The sequence below is a fragment of the Myripristis murdjan genome, chromosome 3, assembly GCF_902150065.1.
Source record: "Myripristis murdjan chromosome 3, fMyrMur1.1, whole genome shotgun sequence".
Classification (NCBI taxonomy): domain Eukaryota; kingdom Metazoa; phylum Chordata; class Actinopteri; order Holocentriformes; family Holocentridae; genus Myripristis; species Myripristis murdjan.
In genome coordinates this window covers 32,616,653-32,639,061 of record NC_043982.1, presented here as the reverse complement: position 1 = coordinate 32,639,061, position 22,409 = coordinate 32,616,653, and the positions used below count along the sequence as shown (strand labels likewise).

Below are 22,409 nucleotides of genomic sequence, written 5' to 3'. Positions count from 1 at the left end.
GTAAAATGAAAAAAAGTAAAGGGAGGGAATGACAGTATGTCTGAGGGACATTGATTTGGGTCACTATATACTGACATGTACTTGCTGTCATTCTCTCTGCGCCCTGATGAAGGCTCGTGGAGCTGAAACGTGTTGGTCAGCAGCCAGGTTTTTAAATCACACTTAGCCATGTAGTAATAAAGGCCTTTTAACATTTTTTTAGTGGAACAGTATGCCTTGGATGTTTTTTTTTTTGTTTTGTTTTTTTTTTTAAAGTTTGCCTGTCATATTCTACACAGGATGCTTGTTTTAAAAGGAGAAAACATAAAAATATATTTTCCATTGAGCCAGCCCTCTCCAAAGAGCACCTGATTCGTGTTTGCCTGATTGAGGACCCACACAGCGGTCCGAATCCTCCTTTTTTTCTTCTGCAAAAAATAATAACAATAATCCTGGGGACGTTTTTTGCCACAGGCCATGTTATATTCTGACCCAGGTTCCTTCTCTTTTCTATCTCCCTTTACACAGTTACAACAGCATTCAGGATCCTTCACTGTCTGCAGGCCAGTGGCTCTCTTGCTGTTCAGCGTACTGCTGGCTGCCATCCTACCTTGTAGTTAATGGCGTTCACCTGCCAACACTGGAAATGTTACTCACTGTTGCTTATTATAAATCTCACTGCCTGAGTCCGACTTTCCCAAAAACAAATCTGATCAATATCTCACTTTCCTGCAGCCACACTACAAAGCTTCATATCAGCACCGGAGCCAAGCAATGAGTTATTAAGCTGCCACAAATATTTACCAAATGTAAAGCAGGTTACTGATGACAAACAGAGGGGAGCGGTGAGACTTGATTTCCATAAAGTGACACTGATGCTTACTTTGGCGAATCTGATCAGAAATACATAATGTTGTGTTTTATAAACATCTATACAAGTTTTAGCTAAACCACCCCACATCATCATGTATATGCATGCACTGCAGGGTAGTTATTTGAAAAGATCAAGAGACATAATCCTGTAGGTAAAGACTGACATCAGTTCAGACCTGAGCCGATGTCTGTAAGCAGAAAGCTGTATTGATTTAATGGGTTGTAAGCAAAGAAATAAACACGCAAACTAACTAACAAAAATACTTTTAGCCAAAAAGATAAAAGAGGATTACAGAAAACAGACAACTGTTCTGAGCTGAAGAATAACATTAAAGAACCAGGAAAGGAGAAAATATTCTATCATGGAAACACTCTGCTCTGGCTTTAGTCATGACTATCAACTTATGAAATTTTACTTCAGACTCAGACTCAGACTCAGACTTTATTGTCATTCAGCCATCAAATAAAAGTAAATAAATAAGACAAGGCCGTGGTGGGATTTTGTTTAATGTATTTAATTTCAGGTGCTGCGTGCTCTGTACCTTGCAGGAACATATGGCACAGCGGTCAAAGCTGGGTTTCCAGTCCTCCCCGTTACGTCTGATCCCGTCTTCCTGTGGACAGTCTCCACTGCAGCCCGGTCCGGATGTACACACACAGTCGTAGCCTCCTGGGAGGTTCACACAGACGCTGTCGTTCCAGCAGGTGTGTGTCTGCAAACCGCACTCATCGATGTCTGGAACACACAAAAAAATCATGGTCTGTAATTACGAATGGTCAATTATCAAAAGCCTAAACTATATGCCAAAAACTTGCTGGTAAACGCTAAAGTGGTAAATGTGCACATTTACAAAAAATGTCTATATTTTTTTCCACATTAACTGGAACATGTACATATAGTATGCCTTACATATATACCTGGCATCATGCTTTGAGTCACTTAAATGGAGCTGGGACATATGAACACATCAAAATGTCTGACTTAATAGCTCAATATCAATATTGCAACAATATTGTATTTTCTATATGATATTTACACACAAGAGGTTTTTGATAAACTATCATTAGTAATCTAATGAGGATATGATCACCAAGCAGGTAGAGGAAAATACCAGAACAGTCTAATAAGTTCAGAAAAATGCATCCCTTTACTGTAATGCAGCCTTTAAATCTAGGAAAAAGCAACACATAAGACCATATCATGATATTACAATCAAATCCGAGATGATATAGCTGAGTGATGTCATCGAATCACCCGGCCCTACACACCAATCATGTATTCACTTGGTAGCAGATTCAGCTGAATCATCAAAGCCAAGAGACATTAAACTTTTTTTCACCACTATCCAAAAGATTAAATGAAAAGGCTGGACTAGATTTTGATTTTCTCTTTTCATCAATATGCAAGAAACAGTGTAGAAACAGTCTGCTCATGCCCTTTATTAAGCAATGGCATTTAATAACTCTTTTTATCCTTACTAAGTGTAAGAATAATAATCTTTATCCTTACTAAATGTGTGAGTCATTAGGAGAGAAAAAGACCATATTATGTCCCACAGTAGCAGAGCTCTCACCAATCATACCTAATGAAACTGAAAACACCCTGCTACTGTTGCATGGGTAAAGCCCCAAAGTACAAAATACAGAGAAAAAAGCATTTATGGACTGTGTATTTCCAATCCTAACCAAGTGTGCTTTTTCATAATCACTGACCATCGACGGGCAATCAGATTTTCACACCTCCTTGTTTCCGTAATGCTGTTCATTTCATGAACAATAGCTCTGTCTCGCAAGTGCAAAACTAACTAGAACTTGATTCCAGCCAATCTCTTTATGACTTCTATTTGAAAGACTACTGCGAAAAAACAATCGTGGCAGAAAGGCTGCATGTGTTGAGGGATCAATGGTGAGCTCTGAAGTCACTTTATTGGAAAAATTCTGTTCATTTGCCCTTGCCAGCTAATTATGTTAACAAAGTAATATAATGAGAGGCAACACTGAGGGAGGAAAAGTACACGATTTTCCTGTTCAAACTTTGTAGCTGCAGACCACTGCATTAGGTGGAATCAGAGCCTATGGTCTCACCCACAATCAGTCAAAATAGAGCAACACATCCATCAAGCGTCTCAGGGAGTGAACTCCCTTTAACTTTTAATTGCATTTCTCCCCGGTGGTGAATGATGAGTGCTATCTGGGAGGCAGCACTCCTCTGGGTTGACGTGATGCCTGGCTGAAGCTGTGGCCGCACTAGCCACAACAATATACTGTGACAGTGCTGAACACACACTCTAATTGGTTGCTGTATCAAGTCGGCTTGATGGGAAGAGGAAAACAGCCCTGCCGGGAATTTATTGTGACTGCGATGGGCTATTTGCATATACTAAATGAAATCCCCATCAGTGAGACAGACATACCTCCGCTGGTAAAGGATTAATGCTCTTCATGCTACATTCACCACATTCAGCCACAAGCTGCTGCTAGCAGATGAGGCATACTCTTACAAGCAGAATGTGAAAAGCTTACTTAGAGATACTTACTATCACACACAAAAAACCCTTTGAAGCACCCATGTCTATGTGTGGATGTGTTGTACATGCACATATACATACAGTTATAGATAAAAGCATGAACCAACAATCCTGTATGTACCACAAAGACACACATGCTCACAGGCATAGATGCATGCACACACACACACACACACACACACACACACACACACACACACACACACATATAAAGGGGTGTGCATACCCCTTTATAAAACAAAACAAACAATTGCTTCTGAAGACAGATGTTGGTAATTAGAAGGCATCAGAAAGCTCAGTATTTTAGTATTTAAACTGTATTTAATTCATTTGTGTCTCTAGACAGCCCATATGGAAAGGTCATGTACATCACAATGAGAGAGAGCAAGGGCGCGCGAGAGAGCGAGAGCGAGAAAGGGAATATGAACATGCACAACCTGTCATGCAGGGAGATTGTGGGAGTCGGTGGTGTATTATCCTCATCTTTATGCACAATATGTTTATTAAAGCCACCTGTCTCTCCCTAAGGCATTGGGGATAATAAATGTGTGTTGAGATGCAGCCCATGCAGCTCTGAGACAGGGCAATAAAGCAAGGGGACTGCTGCGTACAGCTGCTGCAGCCCTCGACACAATATTCAACACAATTCTCAATACAACACAACGCAGAGCAACACAGCACAACATAGTACATCATAATACAATGGACCTCAACACACCACACCAAAGTGCAATACAAAACAATGTAAAACAATGTAAAGCCCAACCAAGGCTATAGCCAACCCCTAATTTTGACAAAGCTGGGTGGGGCAGCTGCGTTTGAGGGCCATCAAGAAGGTTTTGTTTTATATGAATGTTAACATAGAACTATTTAAATAAAATGGCTTTATACACTTTCACCACAAGCAAGCAAAAAGAACCTATTTGGCCAGAGAGCTTTTCTTTTGAAGCAGTCAATTCCATTTCCTGTATATTGAGTGGCGCAGCAGGTTCATGTGGTTGTATCATGATCACATGTACTATAGCCCTGCCAGCTGTATCCATAGCATCAGGTGACCACGGTGGCCAGCTGCAAATTCATGGGTCAATACTGTTAAGTGATACTAATTTCATGCTTACTAGAGACATTTTCCAGGTGTAAAAAACCCAAAGTGAACTCAGTATCTTTCAAGTAAAGGCAGCCTTTTCAGACACATTGAATCTGTGGGTGCAATGCAGTCAAGGTTACTCACATTGTTAGCTAGATGACTATACTCAAGTAGTTTGGTAAAAGCAAAAACAAAGAAAAAAAGAAAAGAAAATATCATGCTTCAATGAATTAACATATAATAGTTATTAATCAGCTCTTGATTTGAGATTTACCATGGTTGCTGGCAGTATTTTACAAAGTTAATGGCAATTATATAGTACTGTTTTTTATGGGATAAATTATTGCATTAAGTGGTTAAAAATAAGATATACAGATTAATACAGAAACTACCAAGGAAATGTCTTCAGTGACCTCAGTGGTTGCTGTGGCCACTCATCACACCAAATCACAGTGTATCACACCACAAGATAATACACAATGCAAAAAACACAGTGCAGCTTAATACAGCACAACAAAATGCAACACAACAAATGAACTGCAACACAACAAAACACAGCATATCAACATAATGAAACAAGCCAACCACCAAACAATCCAACCTGACATCATAACAACAACACAACTCAACATAATGCACCAACACACCCTATTTTCTCTCTCTTGATGTGAGCTATTCACTTGAGGATAGCTCTCCTGGTCTAATGCTCTGTATCTGAGCTACACTCTCTTCTTTTAGGACACAGGAAAGGAGGCATGAGAGATGGCAGGCGGAGGCTGCAGAAAGATACAGATTTTTTTTTTAGATGTGGAAAATGAAAAGGACTGCTAAGGATCATTTGGTCAAGTCTAATTACTTAGGAAAAGGCCCTCCAAAGCATTCCCTCAGAGAGGATTTTGAGCGCTTGGTCACTTCAAAGATGATAAAAGTGTGGTGCATTCATGTAACACACATCAGGATCCCCTGAGACTACCACAGCCATGCAATATGCTGGACTTTGCACTAAAACAACAATGAAGCCCTTGGATATTTGCAAAATAGACACATCATTCAACTAGGAGGTGCTTAGATAGCACAAGCCTCCACCAACACTGAACACCTCTCAACATGGTGTCACAACCAAATACATGTTTTTTTTTTTTTTATCTGTTGAATTTTAAGTTAAATTGATTTCTTCACTCTGCAAACACACCCTTAGGATGAAGAATCAAGACTTTGATTTCCAAGGAAACAGAATGTGAGTGCAATGCTGCTGAGCAGCCAACTTGTGCCACAAATATCTTTTTGAGACATCCCACTGACAGACAGGCAAACAAACTGACTTACAAGGACAAAAACATAACCTCCGTGGCAGAGGCAATTATGTGCACAATGACATACATACATATACACAGACTGCAAGACAGGCACACAAAGAGACTTTGTGTCTTTTTTCCCTCTCCAGTACTCTATCAAAATACTATCCTCCTTTGTCTCCCTAATTCTTGTCCCCAGAGCTCTCCGCCTTTCCCTGCATGGTTGTTGCACAGTCTTGGCTAAATTGCAGCTGTTGATGTGGTTAACTGACTGGTGCTGCTGCGCTCCACTTTGAGCAGGCTTCACCCTCTCATTACAAAAATGCTACTTTCTGTTTGGTTGACTCATGAGAGGCTGTTGGGAGGGATATTGTGGAAAGGAAGAAATCCTGTTAAATTGTCATTCGCACTTATTTCTCCTGCTGGCTCCCAGCCTAATACTGCACAGTGGGGTGAGAAAAGGTGGTGGATATACTGTCACAGCTCTATACATTCATCTGGCTGATGACAAACATTCGTACACAGACAATCATGTATAATGACACCCACCTCCCTATATTTATACCATAAAGTCATGAGAGAGCATGTCATTAACAACATCTCAACATTTAACAACATGCAAATATAAGCCCTAAGCACTTTTACTAATCACACTGTATAAATCATATTTCATGGCATGAATATCTTTGTTCAAAGCCCCTGATCAAAGAGTACAAACAAATATGTTAATGTCTAATTAGAGCTGTAAATGATCTTAACAGTGTTTGAGTTTATGAGTTGGTTGCTTCAGACCTGAAATAAGGCCAATGGCAGGAAAGTCCTTTTCTTTTATTGTGAAAAGGAATTTTTTCTTGTCCAGTTCGAAACAGGTGTATAACAGAGTCAGACAGATGTGTAGACAAAAAGAAGAAACACATACAACCCAAAACATAAATACGTAAGTTATTTTCCATGTTCAATAACCAAGTAAGAAATCCCAAAATGACACTGTTAGATTTCAACAGTGATGTTCAATACAATTTGGGATTTGTTTTGTGATAAAATGTTGTAATTTACTTTTTTGGTGTACCCATTTTCTCTTAACCTGCCTTGTCTACTTGTACTTCCCTGATTGATTTCCTACATTTCCCAGATTACCTTTCAACAATGCAAAGAGTACGTGTAGATGGAAAGAGAGCAGTGAACACAGCAGTAGCCCAGTGAGAGCAAGTGAGCAGGAGTGTTTCTAGTCCAGAAACAGAATAAAAGCACAACCTGTCTTGTGGCTACACTGCATCCTGGTATATAGACTATGTTGTTGGTGGAGCAATTTAAATGTTTCTCTTTCATTCTAAGATTGATTTCACTGTGTGATTGTGTTTCGGTAGTTTTTTTTTTTTTTCTTTTGAAAACTATGTAATATTTTAGCCTCTGTAGATTAATGCTAGTGGTATTATACATGCAGTACACTGCTCAACACTACATGTGGAAACCTACACTACCTACAGAGCAGGCTCTATGCAAAGAAGCTGCATGTAAACGATCTGACTGTGAAACACAGATGACAGTGAAGGATGTTAATCCACCAACAGTCACACATGGAAGAGGTGTATTAATAGAAGAAGCGTATTTATGTTGACTCGGTTTGACATGTTTTGCTAATGGTTTGTTGTGCTAAACTTAGTTGACTGTGACCCTCATTACTAATTGGGTGAAAAACATGACGAACATGCCTCTCTCAGAAATAAGAAGAAAAGACAAGGGATAAAACGACTGAAACCTCGGCTGTGTGTGCCCTCATTTACTGTATGTGGCGATGTGACACAATGCTACCATGGAGTACAGATTGAGATGTAGGCCCATCCATCACTTCCTCCTAGAACTGAATGTGAGTGAAACCACTATCTAGGGAAATGTGCTGAAATCATCCCCTCCGCTCAGAATTAATGGATCAAAATTGACTGCTGATGCTGCATTTTGATTTAAAGGTTAAGCGAAAGCAAGAGCATTTCAATCAGCGATCCAGCCTCATTCCTTGCATCCATTACCGCATAACAAAAGTGCACTGGCAATAATGAAAGTGGTGCTTTGGATTTGTTGAGAAATATTCAGCTACTGTGAACCCTCTGCTTTAATGCAGGCAGAATGACATGAGTGACACTGTATGCTGACAATTATGATTTTGAGGCAATATCAGTGACAGGGCGGAAAATATCAAATTTGTTATGCCATCACCAAATTTGTGCCCTTATTGTGATCACACCAAAGTGACAACTATTGTTTTATTTAAATTCTATAATTTTTATGACAACTTTTTTTTTGTCTTAAACTGCAGAACCTTGAAAGAGTCCATTTATTTCCTATAGAGCTTAGCGACCACAGGATCAGTCATAAAGTAACAACTTAGTGATTTTTTAAAATTAGTTAGTAATAAGAGTTAATGATTTGCTTGTCCAAAGCTAAACTATAGTTGCTGACCTCCATATAGAGACAATCAGAGCCTCTGGCACTGCCCACAGTCAGTCACACTAGAGAGACCCACTGGCTAAGCTGCTCACAATGTGAATGCAGGATACTTTCATACAAATGATGGGGAGGGTAAGGTGGTTATTAATTGATAACATGATTAGATATCTTACTGTGCTCTCTGCTCCTTGCATAATCAACATGCCTGTGCACAGTCACACCACAGGCCTGGAGCCCTGCTGAGAGTCTCTATTACTTTCTCTGTTTCAGTTCCTCTCAACCTGCACGCTCCCTCTGCTTTTGCTCTTGTCTCAGTCTCTGGTGCCACCTCAGCCTCTCTCTCTGAAGGATAACAGATGGAGAGGGAACGCCACACCGACATTTGATAGCAGCATGAGGCTGCCGTTTGTTCCTCATAAATACCTCATTATGGGTGCACGACGATTGCACGGAGCGTGGTTAGATCTTGAGGTAATGGGGATGGTACTGCTGATTAGGATCCTTGTAAGGCTACAGGGTGGCTAGTTAGAGCCTCATCCTCATCACACATGCATGCACGAATACTCAAATACACCACACAGATGTCTGTATAGCTTTTCAAAGAGGACAAATGAGACAAAGACTAACAATGAAGGCATATAGGAGACCAAAGATAAGAGAGATTTAGCAAATTGAAGAGGGAGCTAGGGAGCTATAGAAGTTCTTGAGTGATTGGACAAAGAGACAAAGATCTAGCTAGCCGCTGGGCTTACAAAGGCATTTGAAGTGGTGATAAGCATATATTCAATTCAATGTATGCTCACCGATGCAGGAGCTGCCATCCAGCAGGTAGGAGCCATTGTCATGGAAACCACTTCTGCATTCACAGTGGTACCAGCCAGGCAGGTTGACACAGCGGGAGTGGTTATGACATTCGATCAGGCCCTCTGCACATTCGTCGATATCTGAAGACGCATGCGCGCGCACACACACACACACACACACACACACACACACACACACACACACAGACACACACACAGACACACACACACACACACACACACACACACACACACACACACACACACACACACAGTCACTACAGTAACATCAGTATAAATTATTTTCATGGTTACACATACAAACCTTAAACCCATCTGGATTCTGTCATTTTTTCCCTTCCTCTTTGATCTATGGTAGTTGTAACGGTGAAGGTTGATCTTCAGAGCAAACCAACACCGCGAAAAGCAAAGCTGGGTCAGTGGCTGCCCACATTAGCCAGGGAGAGCAGATACTGCTGCAGCCTGTCTGCCACAACAGGGATCAAAAACTCTTTTAGAAGTCAAACCATTTGCAAACAGAGATGTTTCCTACACGCACATCTGTGTCTTTTCCTTTCCGCATTTGGCTGTTTCTCCCCAGCGCACTTTGTCTCTGGTGTACAGTGTGCATACACATGCACAGCCCAGAGGCATTAGATCTTCAGTCCTTCTTAGAGAGTATATCTCTCTCATCCATAATGTATGGTGTGAGCTCTGCTCCTCATCTGCAGCGCTCTTCCTTCTGGCTGTATAGGACTCGACCTGCACACACACTCTGATACTTAAAGCATGCCCTGTGCAAACACTTTCAATCACCTAAATGCAAAAAACACAACCTAGTTTTCACTACAGAACCAAATAGGGAAGACTAACAAGGGATCATTTATTAACTCTCATGTCTGTAAATGTCTCATATTGTCTCTGTTAGGTGAAATCCTGTATTTCCAACACAGGAGGATAAACAGCCATGTTTTTAGCTTCACCACCATTTATTTGTGAGTTTATAAAGGGCTTCTGAACGGCTTTCATCAGCACCGTGGTCACAGAATTTCATACATTCAGAGAGGAAGGTCAAGGTTGATCCACTTCAGAGCAAACCAACACCACGTAAAGTAGAGCAGGGTCAGCACCTGCCCACATAAGGAAGAGAGACCCTAACCCTTCAGATGAAGTAATAACATAAAAAATCAACAAAAGCCGAGTTATAAGGTTTTCATCTGAGAGCAAAAATACAGTCCAGTTTACATTTCTGTAGCTACAAAGTATAGTTTCCAAACAGATCTTTTGATCCTCTACTAAAAATATACTGTAGCCCTGTTGTGAAAGCCCCAGTTGATACCTTTGACCCAGTCTTAACCTTAAAATATATGTGTATGTGTGTGCACGTGTGTTTTTGTGTGCATGGAATGAGAACAACTTTGAGCAAACCGTTTAGCGGTGTGTTATGGTTGTGCCATTAGCGTGGTACAGTGTAGGTGATCGGATGTGACAGCGGCCGGGAGCGCTGCCTTCTGTCAACGTCTCAGGTCAGAGATTTGGTCAGAGCCGCACTGAAAGATTCCCTCACTGACATCACTCTGACGCATACACAGATTAGAGATGACTAGTAGCTGAGAGTAGCTCACCACTCCACAAAAAGAGCAGTGCTGTTTGTAATATGAATTACCAGAGAGGACATCCATGTGTTTCTGTGGACACACTCGGAAAAAGACTAAGAGAAAAGGACTCTGTGCTTAAAATAAGACAAAAGGATTAACAATTTCTGAAACAAAATGTTTACATTCAACCTTTCACATATCAAGTTATGTTTCTTAATATATGGAAGTAACTGATAATCCTCTTGTGTGTTTGAGAATTTACAGAGATCTATTATGACTCATGTATATAGGTCTCTATATGTAGGGCTTAGGCTATGTGTGTCAGTCTTTGAAAACAGCAATTTCATATAATCAAACTCTAATATGTAATATATTCAATTGTACCTACTTATGAATTATGATTATGAATTACTCTGATCTTATGATTATGAATTATTCAGATCTTATATGATTTTTGTAAAAACCTTATTGTGTTGGTCCAATGATCCTCACAGGGGAATTAAGTTGTTGCAGTATCAAAGAAAATAGAACTCTTTCTATTTGATACAGGAGAGAAAAAAGAGAGAAGAGAGAGAAAAAAATACATATGTAGATATAAGTAAATGTTTATGAAATATGAAATAATGATTATGTTGTAATATATTAGTAAATATATATATTGTAAAATCTAAAATGTATCTATAGGGCAGTAGCTCCTCGTAAGATTGTAGTGACTTTGCTTTTTTAAAATATAAACAAAAGTAACAAGTGACAATCAAAATAATTACGTACCGGCAAACAAAACATTTTGGTTATGGTTATGGTGAAGTTTTAGCCATGCCTTGGTAAGAAAAAAATATTTCTGAAAATGAAAATGTATTCTGGTTAACTCTAAAAAGCTAATGTCGTGTTGAAATGACCTCCAGCTGCAAAGTTGGATTAAAAAGGAAGGAGTTTATGTCTTCATGTCTATCTATCTGTCTGTCTGTCTGTAGGAGGATTTCTAAAAGAGTAACAGTTTTGGCTGAAATGTGGTTGTCAGATTCCTTTTGTCCCAGTGATCAGATGATTAGAAGGTGCTGATGATCCAGATCCCTGGATTTGGGATTTTCTGTCATTCGATTGTCATTTTTCAGTCATCCCAGACTCCTGTAACATTCCTTCAAACCCAAATAAACAAACTCTTGGAGAATTGTTCAGCTTTAGTTGTAGCTTGTCATTTACCGAACATCTGCTAGTTGTTTGTGCACGAACCTTCAGGCTGTGGATTTGATCTGATGACCCGACTATTGGATTGACCATCATGAGATACTGCAGGGCCCTGTCTAGCTTAGTTTAATCTCACCCCCAATCCTCTGAAAAGGCTGTTCAACTTTACAGTCCCCTCTATTAGCTCGTTTCCATTTGCCTGGGGGAACAGGAGCGGCATCCGCATTAATATGCAGCTACGGTGAATATGAGAGAAGACTTTTTTTTTTTTTTCCAAGGGGTTTCACAGAGTTAAAGTAGATGGAAGAAAAGCAAGGACAGCACCTTAATGATGAGGATATAAATGAACACCTGTGCTGGCAAAGGAGCCACGTTATCGTTGCATACTTTATTTATATTCATATTGTATTCATAAACTTTCGAACTTCATGATTGCAAAGCTATTGGAGTGTGTGTGTGAATGGAAAGTTAAACATGTTAGGGAGCTCGTTCAGTGTCTCAATTTAACCCTGTGACAGAGCAGAGCAGCCATCAGTCACTGTGGCTAGACAGACAAGGCTAACAGCTGCCAGTGGCAGTAACATATGACTTGAGCATGCCTGGCCACATATCACTTTATACAGCTGCGAGTTTGACTAATAAACCAACAGTATAGCTGTTGCAAATCTTGCTGTCGGTGTGAATATTCAAATTAGTTGTTTGTCACAGCTGCGCTTAAATAATGCACAGTACACTGAGGTGGAAATTAACATAAAGGAGCCACCTGGATATGATGGGATTCTCTGAGAGGTGTTAAGACATGATAATACAAAGTCATCATACTCCACCAGGATTTACAGCGCATGAGCAAGTTAAAGTATTTTAAGTGATAGTTAGGATTCTTGGCAATACAGTCATGTTTGCTCCTCCATACGTATGTAATACGTCCACCAAGTTTGATACATTAACAGTTTCTCTGTTGCAAAAACGAGGTGCTTCACAGGGAATGCACAGCTCCAACATGAACGAAGTGGATACAGACCAGAAAATAACACCATTTTCACTGGAGACAGAGCTGAGAAACTGTTTTGCAGGATGGGAAACAACCACACTTGTTAAGGTTTCACTTTCAATGCTCTTTTTTTCATCATTCAACCTACAGGATGATGCAGCGCTCCAGCAGAGAGAGAGTGAAAAAAAAGGGATTAGAAAAAAAAATCCATGTGTGTTGTTGTGTATCCTTCAAAACAAATTTCCAACTTTGTGTTGCTGCTAAAAATAGTGTTGGTTTGCAGTCTGTATCTGCTTTGTTAGTTTTGGGAGCAGCACACTCCCAGTAAAGCTTGCATTCTTGACACAGGGAAGGAGTTAATGGACAAAACTTGGTCGATGTAGTGCACTCACATGCAGCAGCAAATACGACTCTGTGGGTAAAAATCCAAACTTAAAGTAGTAATTTATAATATGGATTGTGCTAGGCAACAGTGAACTACACAAAACAAACATTCAATACACTTAGAAAGCTCATGTCTGTGTGTGAGTGTGTGTGTGTGTGTATGAGTGTGTGCTGCACTAACTTGCCTGTAATATTTAAAGGCAAGTGTTTAATATTTTAATTCCTTGTTTTTTTTTTTGTTTGTTTGTTTGTTTTTTTAGTTTTTTCAAGGATTACCTGTTGATTGCATGTTTGTTTTTCTTAAAGTTTTGTAAAGCAGAAAAGCAGCAATAATGCCAAGTATGAGCATCTTTATTGTTTACAGTGCATGAACAACAAGTGATTGGCAGCCAATGCTGCAAGCCTTCTTAATCACAATAATCCTGCCCTGTATGTCCATAATCCATGAAAAGTAGCTCATTTCAAGATGTTTTCCACTGCTAATACGTCCACTCTGCCAGAACGGTACCTACTTAATTGGGACGAATCAAGAGGAGCAGCAATTTTTCTTTCATCTTCTGAAAGAAATACTCATTTTCTTTTCTTTGAACATTCAGATTTTTTCCTCATCTTACTGCCGCTTCCTGTGTTTCACTCATCTGAATTTCCTTTATTTGACTGCTGTAATTACATGAAACAGCAACATGTCCATCTGGAGAATCAGACTGATGGAGGCCGATGCCACACATTTTAAAGTATCAAAGAATAAAGAAGAAAGTTATAGTTCTATCCATGCTAGCATTTGCATATATTGTAACTTGAAAGCAGCGGTACCTGCTTCTCCACCTGTGTATTACCTCTTTTTTGTCACATATTAATCATCGCCTTGTTATCTGAAGAGCAAACTCTTCAGTCAGCATGGTCCACAGATCTTTAAACAATTACCTCACCACCCCATTTCAGCACCCAAGCACATACTCATCTAATGCGTATGGTTGGGTTTTTCATTAACTTCAATAAACTCATTACCTTCCCTAGTAACAGCCTTATGGCAAAAATATGCTCTCTACATCATGGTGTTATAATACAGAGGAGAAACAGAATAAGTGAAGAAAAGAGAAAAAAACTGTCTCTGCCATTTTGAATACACTTTCAATTCTATTTACCACTGTCCTCAAAAGTGTACTGTGGATGCAACATTCAGTGCTGCCAGAGGAAACAGGTAAAAACTTTGTCTTCCTAAACATCAGCTTCTTTGCTGTTAAGAAATACATTTTTTTTTGTGAAAGTGAGTGAAAATCACCAACATTGCAAAGTTTTCTCGGGTCAGCCGGTGATATTTACACAGCATATCCGCAATGACATGTTGAATGATTACATTTGCATTGGTGACATATTGCAATGACGTGAATACAGCATACACTCTTCTAGAATAAGTAATAATCCATTAATATTCCTGTCGTCATTCAAGCCAAGGAAGGGTGACTATCAGCTGGATGAGCTTATACAGATACACCCATAATAAAAATCACACTTTTTACTGTCTTATATGCTGGCTAACTCTGTAAAAAGTCATTATGTCCTCATAATGACAAAGGATGTTGGGAAGCCATACAGCATCTTCACTTTTTGACCATTGCCTCCTTTACCTGTAGTTATTAAATATAGTATATACTGTAGAAATACAAGAAAACATGTCATACCTAATTGATACAGACATCCCAAGGCCAAGTTAGTAACAAGATGCATCAATCCTCCAAGTTTGACCAAAACATGTCGAGTAATGCAGAAGGTATGGCTCTTCAAAAGATTGAAATTTTGATGCTTAATTATAGCACCCTCATCAGCCCAATCAGCATAATATCTAATGACAAATGTCAAAACAGTACATCCAAATATGGTGGTGTCATGTCTATTCAACCTGAGGGAGCACATGCCCCCTCAAATTTTTTGAAATCTGGCTTTGGTTGCACAAAAATAAAATTGTATCAGAAAATTCTATTACATTCACAGCATAGAGAAGTTATTTTCTATAAAAATGTGGCTCCAATGCAGAGTTCAGTTGAGTATATGCCCAGTCCTCCTCTATATTGGTTAATTCCAGTTGAGTCACGTCTCCTCTGAAAACACAGCGGTGGCTCATGGTGCTTTTCTACCCTGAAGGTTGCCTGCAAGGCAGTGCCTCCTAATCCTCATCTTTCCCACAGCCTGGGAGGCAGAGCTCCCTTATAGTCAACACTGAGGGAAAAAACACAGGAAACACAAGAAGTGAAGAGTGGTGGGACGTTGCAGAAAGAAGATTTATGATTTGGTCATCATTTTGTTTTCGAATCTCCGGTAACCCCACAAAATCAAACTAAAAATGTAGAAACCCAAAAATATGTCTAGCTTAAGGCAGACAGTAGCCATACTTGTCCAGTTTTACTTTTTTCTGTCTGGGAATGTAAATCTAATAGCAATGTTACACCCTCCAAAATAAGACTAAGGCTAAGTTACATCAGTAGCCAAATCAAGATGTTGATTTGGGTGACTGAACATTGCTATTGGTGAGCGTGTGTGTGTGTGTGTGTGTGTGTGTGTGTGTGTGTGTGTGTGTGTGTGTGTGTGTGCTATACATGAAAATAATGGGTGCATAACACCTCTATCCAGATGCATGCACCATCCCTTCAATAAAATCAGTACAGTATATACATAACATTATGAGTAAAAATCACTAAGACACACCGGTTTGTGTCATAAGTCGTAGTGGAGTTGAACTAGTCACAAAACCAGGTTATTAACAATGCTCTTCTGTTAAAACCCCAAAACTGGTGACTGCTGTTCTGGATCCTGGATGATGCAAGTTTGTGTTTTAATGTGGAAACACTTTGGTCAAGTTGGACTGAATATCTCCTCACTGATGACTGACATGAAAGACCATTTAGCTGTCTCATTGTAAACCTGATCTCAGTGATAATTTACAGCGCCATCTGTAAGAACAGCAACGCATGATTCCACTAGGAAACTGAGTCTCTTTTTATGGAGTGCACATGTTATTTAAAACCCTATCCATCACCCGTCTACTAGGCCTATTTATTTAGACATAATAAAAGCTCGTTCCAGGCGCACACAGTCAATAATGCCCATAGCTCATTTCATAAAAGTATTTGTGAGCTCTTGTGTGTGTGTGTCTATGTGTGTGTTTGTGTTTGTACTGCCCTCCTGTCTTTTTCTCTGTATCAGTGAAGTGGACAGGTGACCTTCCCCTGGTATAAGCTACAATATGCTTGTGCACATACATGCACACACACATGCACGTGCACACACACACACACATACCCGTGCACACACATCATCATCAATCATTATTATAGCCAGAGGAGGGCAAGCAGCCAGATACCATTCCACATTTCCCTCTGTTTCCTTCCATTATAATGCAAACGAGAGCACTTGAGTACTTTCTGCGGGGCTTCACTTCTGCCTGTATATGTATTTTTCCGTTGGGAATATGTGAAGACTTTATGACAGTGTGGACTGTGAGGGGTTCTGAGCTTTAGCTCTGAGAGGAAATGGGAATTAATCCATACGTAGTTAAAATAATCCCTGAGCTCTGGAGAATCCCCTGACCTACTGAGAGCTTTACATAATTACACTTATCTCAGTCCTACTAACCCACTGAAATAACATCAGAGAAAATGTTTCATGGGGCATTTTTAAAGTCCCTTCCTGTCATCCAGAGAAAAGAAACAACCACCAATAGGGTTTGTGTTTGCTGGTAACTGATATTCTGTGGTCAGTGAATGTACATAAAATTCAAAGCCACCTGGATTAAAGGGCCAGCTGTCAGTTACAGTGACGACGGTGAATCCCCATCCTACAGTAACAAGCCATAGAAAGGAATTGATGAATGAATGAAATCTTGCATTGTGAATTACATTGTCCTGTACTATAGCTGATACCTACACTCATCTTCATTTACCTACATTAATTAAATTGTACTTGACAAAATTTCTGCTTGCCAAAGTGACTTTTTATTGACCTGATGCCTCAGAGGATAGGGGAGAAAAACAGGCGGGGCTGTGTGTGTGTGTGTGTGTGTGTGTGTGTGCAGGTGTATATGCATGTATGTGTGTACATGTATATGCATACATATCTCTTCTCCTGTGTCCAGTGCAGCACTGTATATACATTTTTAAAAGTAGAAAACCATTAAAGACACACAGTCTGCTGACTAACTGACTTTACACAGGAAACTGACAAAATCCTAACACTTAGGGCTCTAGTTTCGCAGACCAGGCGAGGCGGGGGCGTAGCGCAGATGCGCTTCGCCAACTGGGTGTGGCCAGGCGGATTTTCCAAGTTTGGCACGCCGTTCTCGGTGGCGCAAGTACTCCACCGTCCCTCCTACCGGCGCAAGGGAGGAGAGAAGGCGTGGAGTGGGTTTGACACAGCCGATTCACATTTAACCAATCAAATGAGCCCCTGTCCTCGCCTTTAAAATGCGCTGCGCGAAGGCGTAATGAAAGTTTACACAGCTGACAAGGAGGTCTATTGCCGCGGGCGGAGCGGAGCCCAGGAGACCGGCGCGGAGCGGAGACGTCACCAAAACCTCACAGGCAGGCTTCCGGGATGTCAGGCACATGAACGATGCAATAAATACCGAAAAAAACACTATTCAATGCTACGATCACAATCAGCACATACATATATCTCCATATCAACTGTCCCGTCACAGCTGATGTCAGATCAAAGGAGATTGGCACCGTTTGTGCTGATTGTGAGGTTTTGGTGATGTGCGCCAGCCAGCCAAACTTCCACTGCGCCGGCTCCGCTCTGCCTTGCGCTGAAAGTAGACGTGGTTTCAGATGGCGAGCTTTTGGCGCACCTCGGCGAAGCCTTTTGGCACAAAACTGTCACTGCGCCAAGCCGAATCTGTCGGCACCTCCCCCCGCTGCGCCGCCACTCCCATCTCCGCGCAAGTCCGTCTGCGAAACTTGGACACTGTCCGCCTCTGCCGTTTCGCCGGTCGAAACTAGCTCTGCGCGGGGTTCGCCTCACTGCGCCACCCCGCGCTGCGCCGGGAAACTAGAGCCCTTACAGTGAAGGGAGCTCATCCTTCAAATTACAGGACCGTGTTCAACTTTGACCCCGCCTTTAACTTGCTCTGATCCAGCCATGTACTCATCAGCAGATACTGCTTTAACAAAGAACAAACATCTTCTTCAGAAATACTGTATACCTACAGGTGGGAAGGTCATTATTGGGTCAGCTGCTTAGTTTTTTTTTCAGGCAGATTTGAGATCCTTTGGGGTATAATTCTTTAGAAATACATCACATGGATGTTATATGAACTCACTATAGATAGACAAGCAACTGTGAGCAACGGATCAACATGGGGAAGATGAAAGAGCAGTGCTCTTCTCTATTCCCACCCACTAAATATTTAGCTGCTTTTATCCGCCTCTTGAGCCATGGCAGGGCTATACAACATGTAGAGAAGGCAGTGGGGTAGTGCTGAATGTAATAATATAAGAGTACAGCAACAGAGACAGAGACCAAGATAGAAAGAGAGACAGAAATAATGACTGACAGAAAGACACAGGAACAAAAAAAGAGATATAAACAAACAGAGACAAAGGAAACGAGAGGCATATTGTATACGCAAAAAATATGTCTATTGGTTTAGTGTTCCATTGTCACATTGTCATCGGTGCTATCCAAATCTGGTTATTATCTTGCAATTCTTATTTTGTCTTTGTCAGTATTTTTGTATTGTATCTCATTGTAATGAAAAGACTGAATTAAACTAACGAAAGACAGAGACAGACATAGAGATAGAGACAGGCATACATACACACAGGCACACAGACAGCCAGCAAAAAGAGAAGCCACTATGAGGCCAGTCTGGGCAAAGCAGTATGTAAAGCAGTATGTAAATGTCAAGTGCCTAAACAGATAAATAATTAAAAAAAAAAGAAGAAGAAAAAAAATAGCTGAAATATGTGAGCATCAAAAGTCAGAACAAACATCCTGAAGAAATAAGAAGTAACTTAGGTTGGCAATCTGTATAAAATCCCTAATAGTAAACTCAAATCAAATATAAGAAAAACACACACACAAAAAAAAAAAATAGGATAAACTAAATGTCTCAATGGAAAACACGATATTTTATAAACTGAAATAGACTTGAGAAGACTTTAGACTTCATGTCATTACATTATCTGTTATACTATCATTACAATAACTATTTACCATTGCCATGGAAACCATGAAAAGAAATAGCAGAAGTGGAAAAAGCCCTAGGAAAACACAGAAGGTAGGAGTTATCAATAAACCCCTGTACAAGTAACCTCCAAACAATGTAACAGTGTATACCAGAGATGAATAGGATTACAAGAAGAGATTCACCATCTCTGAAAACCCCCTGGGCAGCAGAAACACAACCAGAGAGACCAGACCCCTGTCTCTTTGAATGGAGGAGTTTCCTAAAACATTCTGGCATATGTATTGTCATTTATCTTTTCATATTTAGTCACACTTGCCACAGAGAAATGTTTTTTTTTTTTAGTTGAACTTGAATGCATGTGCTATCCACTCAGCAAGATTACATTATTCTGCCTTACGGTAGCCATGCCATTGCCAACTTAACTGTAAACAGTCCTGTCAGGAATATAGTTGAGCTACAAAGATTGTTTTAAAAATGCATGTTTTACAATTTTTACATTGTTAAGTATGTGGTGTCAAGAAGGCTGACAGCTGTCTTTTCTGAGCTTGTCTGGGTTTGCAGTGCTGTTGTCGGTTGGATCTGTCGAAAATACCAAAACTGCACGCCTAGTCAAACTCTGAAAATGTGATCGACTGATAAAGTATCTTGATGTACCGCTATTTTAAACATTTCAAGATTCCCCACTGTAACCTGGAAGAGTGTGCATCTCCATTTATAATTCTGAGTATCTCTGGTGTACACACTATACAGTGTAAAAAATCCCAAAATATTATTTTGTATGCATGGTGGAGAAATGCTGTGTGCAGGCACTATGACAGCAAAGAGGATGCCTCCAGAGCGTGCACACAACAGGTGGTAAAGATGTGAACTTAGACTCAGACCCCCCCCCCTTCCCACACACACACACACACACACACACACGCACACACACACCAAAATGACAGCTTCAGCAACCTCAAAGAGGACAACAAAAATCAGCAGGAGGTAGAGAAACAACTCCAGGACTCAACACCTGTCGATCAGCAAACAGTCTCGGCCCATCACCCAGTGAACTTAGCGGTGACCCCTTCAGACAGAGACCTGCCGCACACTCATCCAGTGATGATACTTCTCCCTCCAGCCCTGTTCCTTTGACTTCCATTGTCCAGATAAGAGTTCTTTGTCTCTTGGACTATAAAGGAAAATACATAGACACCTCGCCCTGTTCACACCTGGCCTTAACATCTGTCTATAGTGATCCAAACACAAGAGGACAGCCAAGACTGCTGTTCACACCTGGCATTATCACATGTCTCAAATGCATCTCCAATGACCACTTGTGATTGGATTTTGTGACTACACGCATCACTTCCGCTGGAGGGTTTACTAGACCCTTCCTTTTTTTCTTTAGTTTGATTCCTTTGTATCTTACTCCGGCTCCTTCCCATCCATTCTTCCTCCTCACTTCTGGATCCCATGCTGTCTCTGTCTTCCCAGTGTTCCTCAACCATCCTATTCCCTGTAACTGGCCCATTCACACAGCAGCGGATTATCCAAAGGAGACCCTGCTATCTCACCACAAAAAAAAAAAAGCTTCATTTAAATTTGAATTTCACCAACACCAAAAGTCTGCTCTATGAAATGCTCCTTCCTTTTACAAAGGAATTTGGCGGTCCTTTGATGCTGTTGGGAAAGCATCGGGACACACTAGCGTTCACAAATACTGTGTGGCCTGACGACTATAAAAGATAGTTTTAGTGATCAGATCACAATGCATCTAAATGATGCATTGGACACAATTTACATCTGTACACACTGTACATTCATAAACGGATCACCTAAGATGGGGCTTAAAATGAAGCATGAATGAGGTCCCAGTGTCTGTTGTCTAATCATCCAGTCAGCCATTGGCACTGCAGGAACACAAACTATACCCTCAACCAATTAAAACCGGAGACATTAAGGACTCCCAACTGCTTTGGGATTCACCCAAGAACCGATGATTTCCACACCTCACATCGAGACACAGCAACTGCCATTGGACAGGTTTCTGAGAGAGCAGGCAGCGTGTATTCAGACTGTAGAATAGTCATCTCTGCTCTGTTACCGCAGGCAGACAGCCTGATCTTTGTCAGCCGTGACAACATGTACGTGGCTAGGACGTGCTGTTTGCTGCCAAATGTGCATAGAGGCCACCACTTAGCTCTAAGACCCCTAAAGCTATGTGGCCTGCACAGACACAGGACTCAGACCTTTGCTAAGCTTTTCAAAGACCTATTATTGGTTCAATTATTCTATTTTTTGTCCCTTAATACAACAAATATGTATCGTATAACTGTACTATATGTCTGTATAATATTAATTCTATTAGTTTAATCACAAACACCATCTAAAATGGCATACATTCAAAGCTGTCACAGCCAAGATTAAGTTCATATTTTCTGTGAATAGGTTACCCTTAGGCATTTATGTATAGTTGTTTAGCCCTCTTTATCATAAATTGAAATCTTTGAATTTATTCCAATAAGCTCTTGAAACATATTGTACAGATTTACAACTTTTTTTTTATTGATTTAAAAACTGACAAAATTCTAAAAACTGAGCCATGTCTAGATTATAATACCGAAAAAAAGAAAGAAAAGTACTAATCCCCACACAAACAGATGAATAACCTCCTGAGTCTTCCTATCACTAAGATGACATCATCCCCGATCTAGGGTTAGTGACATGCCATTTTCAAGTTTCAGAAAATGCTCTTATCTGTGGAGACTTACCACATGCACAGAGACAGTCTGACATTACCAACCACCCTACTAGGAGATATGATCTGTTTCTGACCAGTAAGTCTGCATAACACATTAGTCAACATCAACAGAAGGGAAGCTAGGATCTGTGTATTTTCAATGGCAGGTGTTTGTTATTCCGACAAATGTCAAAGTATTAAAGTAATATCAAGTGGTGTGGGTAGAAAATATATGACTGTACTAAATATATGTATACACAAAAGGTTTGTGTGGAATTGAAATTGAACACTGAATAGAATGAACAGCGAGTGAGATAGGACTGCAGCCTCTG

General features: G+C 40.3%; 1 protein-coding gene across 1 annotated transcript in view; it reads right to left on the bottom strand.

The window, feature by feature from the left end:
- LOC115354625 (protein kinase C-binding protein NELL1) overlaps window positions 1-22,409 on the bottom strand; it is a 227,583-nt gene that overhangs the window by 5,668 nt on the left and 199,506 nt on the right. The window contains exons 16-17 of the mRNA XM_030045058.1: window positions 9,011-9,151; window positions 1,395-1,588 (exon numbers count right to left, since the gene is read on the bottom strand). Of these exons, the coding sequence (XP_029900918.1) occupies window positions 1,395-1,588; window positions 9,011-9,151 (335 nt within the window). The remainder of the gene's footprint in view (window positions 1-1,394; window positions 1,589-9,010; window positions 9,152-22,409) is intronic.